Raw genomic sequence first — 7,106 nt, 5'->3', positions numbered from 1 at the left:
ATATTATTCCTACATGTTTTCCCAAGAGTGGATGATAAACATTATGTACGTATAAACAGTAGAATTTTTGTTTTAAGTAAATATTGTCGTCAGGTGACAGCTGTGTATGTGCCCCAATAAGTAATATTTGTAATTTTTTGGTGCGTTTGATATAAAATCGCGTTTTCCACCCTAGATTTTTGTGCGGACTTTAATTCTAGACCAAAAACTTGCAATTCTGTAAAGCCAATTAAAAGATCCATTGATTAACGATAATGTCGGTAAATCATACGGCTGCAGGATCCCCTTAACGGTGCCATTTAGGTTAAAATTTAATGATTGTGAAATACTGTACGTGGCCAAAATTGATAAATTGATAAATTGATAAATTGTGATTTTCGTTAAAGCACTGCACACACACACGTGTGTATGGCCTGCTTTATAGAAGTTGTGATTTTTGTTAAAGCAGGGCACACACACACGTGTGTATGTCCTGCTTTATAGAAGTTGTGATTTTCGTTAAAGCAGGGCACAAACACACGTGTGTATGCCCTGGTTTATAGAAGTTGTGATTTTTGTTAAAGCAGGGCACAAACACACGTGTGTATTCCCTGCTTTATAGAAGTTGTAATTTTTGTTAAAGCAGGGCACACACACACACGTGTGTATGTCCTGCTTTATAGAAGTTGTGATTTTTGTTAAAGCAGGGCACAAACACACGTGTGTATGCCCTGCTTTATAGAAGTTGTGATTTTCGTAAAAGCAGGGCACGCACACACACGTGTGTATGCCCTACTTTATAGAAGTTGTGATTTTCGTTAAAGCAGGGCACACACACACACACACACACACACACGTATGTATGCCTTGCTTTATAGAAGTTTGATTTTCGTTAAAACAGGGCACACACGTGTGTATCCACTGCTTTATAAAAGTTATGATTTTTGCTCGGATTTTCGTTAAAGCAGGGCACACACATGTTTTAAGCAGATATTTTGTATTTAATTAGCAGACAGTTGTTACGTGACCTTTAAATGAAGTTGCGCAGTACTTTAAAAACGTAAATTATTATTTTCCTACCTTACCGACATCACAACTTTGAAATTAAATTTAAAAAAAACGAGACCTGAGCGACGATTTTCCTTCTCAGAATGTTTTTTACACACAGAAATAAACAATTTTACAAAGTTTTAAGAAAATCGGAGAGGAGAGCGTTATACTAAACATTTACCTCTGTTTCCTTTAAAGGTCTTTATATTGGGAGTTTACACAATTTAGGTTGAAATGTCAATGTACTGCCACAGAACCTTCGGTATTAAACCGGCGACCTTTAAACTCTCGCCATTTCATCACGTGTGAATGTATATCTACTAATCTGAAATTATTTTCGATATGTGAAGCTCGCTAAAGTGTAGCGATATAAACCGACAAAAGAATTAAGAGTATTGACTATATAGAAATAATGCAAATTTTCTCGTATTGTGCGACGTGACGAGCCGAAGTCCTCGACCGGCTAAAAGAAGAATATAAAGAGAATGAGGCAGCGCGGCTCGCGACGTGTTCGTCCTCGAGTCGCGTCCAACGACGGGAGCTCTGTTGATCCGTCGGTGTTAGAGCTGGCCTCGCGTTCGGATCAATTGACCAATACTACTACGAAGAAAAATTCAGATGCTGACGAAAACGTTACTGAGCGCATTACGTCGAACGACGATATCACCATCGCTGCCGCGCGTGAATATCTACATTGTCTCAACGAGCGGCGTACGAAGTCCGAAAGGTACTTCTTATATTAGGGGAGATTAGGTTTAGTTGTACTTCAGTTATATCTTTCTTTGTTACGTTTTATATTTAATTTATAGGTGGGAGGGAGGGTGATAGAGGAGAGTGGTAGAGAGGGGGGAGGGGGAAAGAGAGGGAGGGGGAGGAGAAAGAGAGAGAGAGAGAGAGAGAGAGAGAGAGAGAGAGAGAGAGAGATATCACCTTTTCAAAAGACATATTTATACAATACTAAAAATATTTTTTAAATATAAAATTGTAATTATTTTTTTTTACACTAATAAAAAGTATTGGATTATTACATCTCTAAAATCAACCCCAAATGCGACACAGAGGATCTTAGTAGCACAATATAGTGGCAACATGTTGACTGAATATTGGTTATATTGAGAATGTCTTGGCCAATATTTTTTAATACAAAACTATACCTATTGGTTATTGATGAAATGCACGTCCACTGTCAATATTGCAGTGCCGATAATGACACCAATGTTGATAATAATATAAAAATTAATGTACTGCCAATATTGCAGTGCCCATGATGACTCAAATATTGGTAATAATATAGAAATAAATGTGCTGCCAATATTGTGGTGCCTATGATGACACCAATATTGGTTATAACATATACATGTAAGTGTGCTGCTGATATTACAGTGCCCATGTCGACACCAATATTAGTAATAACATATACTTATATAAACGTGCAGTCAATATTGCAGTGCTCATGATACTACCAATATTGGTGAAAACGTAGGGGAGACTAGGGCAAACTTGACACTAGGCTTTTTGACAATTTAAATCTATCGTAGAAACTTGCTTTTTCTACTGTAAATGCGTCTTTATGTGCCAGTGTTGTGAACGGAATTTGATGACATTCAGAGTTTAAGGTCCGTATTTATAGTCGGATCTTATATTTAAGACCGTCTTAAGTACGATATTAAGATGTTATGAACCAATCACAGAGCGATATTAGCATCTTAAGACATTACTTAAGATAGTCTTGAAATAAGATCCGACTATGAATACGGGCCATAGTGTAATTTCTAGTGCGATATAAGCGTTTTCGATAGTGAAATAGTATATTATGCACTAAGGGGCGAAAGTAGCGTTTTTCAGACTCGTGTGCGTTGCCGCCCGAGCCTTGAAAAAGCTTTCGCCCCGAGATGCACGATATTTTTCACAATATCTTTACGAAAAGTTCGACCTCCATGCCTAGAGAGAGGCGAGAGTGGCCATTTCACGCCAGGACAGCATAGCGGGACGAAAGTAACCACTTTCCGCCCTAGGGAGGAAAGTGGTTACTTTCGTCTCGCTACGGCCGTCCTGGCGTGAACGTGGTCACTTTCGCTCCTCTCTGCAGGTATGGAAAGTCGAACTTTCCGTGGAGGTGTTGTGAAAAGTAGTTTTTTTTTCTTATCTCTCGAAAATTTCCACTTTTTTATCGAGTTTTACTCTTACAAATCTATCGGTAGGTGATTTTGATGGGAAATTTGATGCTCTATATGAATCTGATAATCGTCAGACCATTTTCATATTTTAACATTTTTTATGTTTTTGGAGTGACAAAAGTGAAAAACGACGTCTGGGGCAAAGTCGACACCTTGCCATTTCGTCGGCTCCCAATGGCTGTGTTTTGCCGAACCTCCGCTAGCTAAGCCGCTAAATAGCAATTAAGTGTGATTGGTTGGATCCAAAGGTAAGAACCAACAATCACATTCACGTGCTACTTAGCGGCTTAGCTAGCGCAAGTTCGGCAAAACACAGCCAATAACAAACGATGCTTGCCATGCAGCCGTAAGGGTGACAGTACAAGAAGCGCGGAAACGTGGAAACGCGGAAGACAAAATTTACTAGATTCCCGCGTCCCGTTCCGTCTGTTTTGATTGCCTTGTATTACATGGAGCACAATTTGCGCAGAAAAGTGGAACGGTATGGGACAAATAGACATTTGTATTCATTTCTTTTAATTGTGTTCACTTAATTCATTGCAATTTTTATTAATATGCTTATCTTTTCAGCTTATCTATTGAATACAAGCATTTTAATCGATAAATATCGTTAAAAATTAACATTTTATAATTCTCCGTTCCGCTTTTTCGCTTAAAATATGCTCCATGTAATATAAGGCAATCAAAACATACGGAACGGAACGCGGGAATCTAATACATTTTGTCTTCCGTGTTTCCGCGCTTCCGTGCTTCATGTACTGTCACCCTAACGCTTATGACAAATGTATGCGTACGTCCGATCGCGAGTTTATCGGCATTAATTGTTTTTCAGACATAAGTTTAGATGAAGATAATTGTGAAAGTTCAACAATTTTTTTCTCATTATTTCCAATGAGTGTTTTACTTTATTCCGAATTTTTGTACTTTCTAAATACACGATAAACAATGTATTTTCATTTTCAAACAATAAAAAAATAAGTTCCAGAGGGTCGATTGTGTATTTCAAAACTTATTAAAAATTAAAAAGTGAACGAATTCACCAGGTGTTAACCAATGAAATTATAAATATTTTAGTAAATTCACTCACTTGTGTAATTTTTACTAAGTTTTGAAGTACACAATCGACCCCCAGATCAAATTGTGTCGATTAGGCAGTGTCGAGTTTGCCCCGACATTTTTCAATTTGAAAATTTGTCTTTGTGTCACTTTTTCTTTAGGAAAAGTCCCTGTAGGTTGTCTTCGTGTCACTGTCCCTTTACTGGGGACAAAACTAAGCGACGTATAGCAAAACTTTCTTAAGCAATTTTGTACTTGAAGGAACACTCTTTAAATGTGTACCATTGAATTCGTTTGAAAATTTTAATTAATAGTTAAAAATTGCCTTTGAAAAAATTGTGTCGAGTTTGCCCCGGTCTCCCCTACATGAAAATATGCTGTGCCATTTAAAAAAAAACTGCGAACGCTAGTAACGCGCGCTGCCGCGATGCGTCTACATGCGCCAGTACTTTCTCGTAAACAAAAATTCTCATGTTCTGAGATAAAAAGCGAGTCTGTGGCACACAGAGAGATGACAAAATGCACATTTTATGTTTTTCTGGTGCAGGAGTTTGAACTGTTAAGAGTCTTTTTAGAGTGTTTTTAGAGCAGAAATGGTACGGAAAAATAATTTATTTTATAATTCGGGAACTTAAAAAGAATTCCTTTCTAATTCTCTTTGATATCTGGATTATTAGAGCTAATATTGGATAAGATGAAATTAATATATGGATCCTATATTAGAATTCAATATTGGCTCAAAACGAGAGAGCGTCTACTTTACAATATTGGAACAAATGTGAGAAATTAATTTATACTCAATATGAAAAATTGGATGTATAGGGCGTTTAAAAAAAGTGTCTCATATTTTGAGAGCAGGTAGTACTTATCAATAAGAAGAAAATATCTGGTAAACATGGCTCCTAAATCATAATACCTGTTGAGATATGGACTAATCTTTATTGTATACTATACGAGATGTTCTATGTGGTTCCCATTTATTGTCACATATTTTACATAGAAAAATACACGTTCCTGCAGTGTTTGTATGTCGTAGATGAATATACCAAGGTCTTTAAATGATAAACATTGCCCTCTTCTTATTTTAGTTGTTATTTCTACAGTGCAGTAAGGTTTGACTGTTATTATCAGATATCGACAACGTACAAACATTGTAGGAATTAGTATTTTTTTATTTAAAATCTGTGAAAATAAATGGGAACTACATAGAACACCCCCTACAGTATATAATAAAGATTGGTCCATATTTCAACAGGTATTTGATTTAGGATCTATGTTTACTGGACATTTTCTTTTTATTTTGATGAGTACTACCTGCTCTCAAAATATGGAACATTTTTTTTTAACTTTTAAAGCGCACATGGGGTGTAGGATACCCCACTCCGAACTTTGTGCTCTGATAAGTCCCATTAAAATGTCTTTTTCAATAATTTTTTAAACAATGTTAATTTTAAGAAATCGCTATAACTTTTATTTATCCTTAAAATACATGACTTTAACTTCATTCAGAAATTTTTATGCAATAAAATAGTCAATAGCGTCGTTACAGTACATACTTAAAGACATTGGGGTATCTCATACCCCCAGTGCGCTTTACGTAATTTTTCGGAGGTGTGCGCTTTAAGGGTTAAACACCCTGTATACTGCTAGCCAATATTACTGCAATAAAGTTGTGCTACTAGGGGAAGATTAGAATTATCGATACTTATACATATCTATAACAGATGAACTGTGCATCTTCTACAAGTTCCTACTAATAATTATTCTACTTCTAGAATAATTATTAGAACAACTATTATAGATTTTCAAATAGTTGAAATTTATATGTATATGGGGCATTTCATGCCAACTCAACCAATGATTATCCCCGACCATTTTTTATTTGGCCGAAATTTTTTTGTGTTTTTGTACTGAATAAAAGTAGCTTCCATGATTTTTTTTAGATTTTTATCTCTACTCATACTTAAGTTATGGATCCTTTCTAAAAAAAGGCATGTTAAGTCGATACTCGCATATCTCAAAGTTTTTTGTTGCCCTTTTTCCGCGATGCCAATTGGTTCTCTCGCTGCGCTTACTTCATTTGCAGCTGTCATCGCATATTTTGACAGTTGTGTGTATCAAGAAGTTAATAGTGTAATAGTAATTGCATAATGTTAAAGCTAAATAGCGCGCGCGAAGCGCGCGTCTGTGGTGTCTAGTTTAAAAAAAAAATATACAGTTTAAAATTTGGAAAATTTCAAATGCCTGTAACTTTAAGAAGAAAAAAGATATTGTAAAAAATAAGGTAATCTTTCTTTTCGTTTTTTACTGTACTTTTCGAAGAAAATATCGAAAAATTTTTTAATGGGCAATATGACTGTTTTTTTTTCTTAGTGCGACCGTTTTGATTTTTTTTTTAAATTTTACAAATTTTATATTTAATTTCGAAATTTTTAAGACGTATAAGAAAATGGGATTCCAATAACTTCGATTTTTTAAGGGATTTTTTCTTCATTTTTTTTTTTAATAATTTTTTTAAATCAAGATAGACTCTACCGATGGCTATCAAAAAATTTGATAAATTTATAGACAGCAATCCTGAAATTTCTATCTATAGGTAAAGAGGAAATTCGAATATTTTCTATTTTTTAATTGCATTTTTACTTATTTTTATTATTAAATTACTTTTTTTAATGGAATATTATAAATTGGGGAACTTTAACGGTTAGCATGTAACAATTAAATCATATAGTTAATAAAAAAAAACACGTATATTATCTGTGAAAATAGCAATCAGATTTATTTGAAAATAAAATAAATAAATAAAAATCAAAATTAAAGATAAACATAAAATAAATGATAAAT

The 7,106-nt window shown here is 34.8% G+C and overlaps 1 protein-coding gene across 1 annotated transcript in view; it reads left to right on the top strand.

The window, feature by feature from the left end:
• Nucleotides 1-1,164: 1,164 nt before the first annotated feature.
• LOC112468759 (rho guanine nucleotide exchange factor 12-like) overlaps nucleotides 1,165-7,106 on the top strand; it is an 11,158-nt gene continuing 5,216 nt past the window's right edge. The window contains exon 1 of the mRNA XM_025038101.1: nucleotides 1,165-1,756. Coding sequence (XP_024893869.1) covers nucleotides 1,515-1,756 — 242 coding nt within the window. The 5' untranslated portion in view covers nucleotides 1,165-1,514. The remainder of the gene's footprint in view (nucleotides 1,757-7,106) is intronic.

The sequence above is a fragment of the Temnothorax curvispinosus genome, unplaced genomic scaffold, assembly GCF_003070985.1.
Source record: "Temnothorax curvispinosus isolate PA1 unplaced genomic scaffold, ASM307098v1 QBEX01001960.1, whole genome shotgun sequence".
Classification (NCBI taxonomy): Eukaryota; Metazoa; Arthropoda; class Insecta; order Hymenoptera; family Formicidae; genus Temnothorax; species Temnothorax curvispinosus.
The sequence above is the reverse complement of the archived record's forward strand: the minus strand, read 5'-3'. Positions and strand labels throughout refer to the sequence as shown.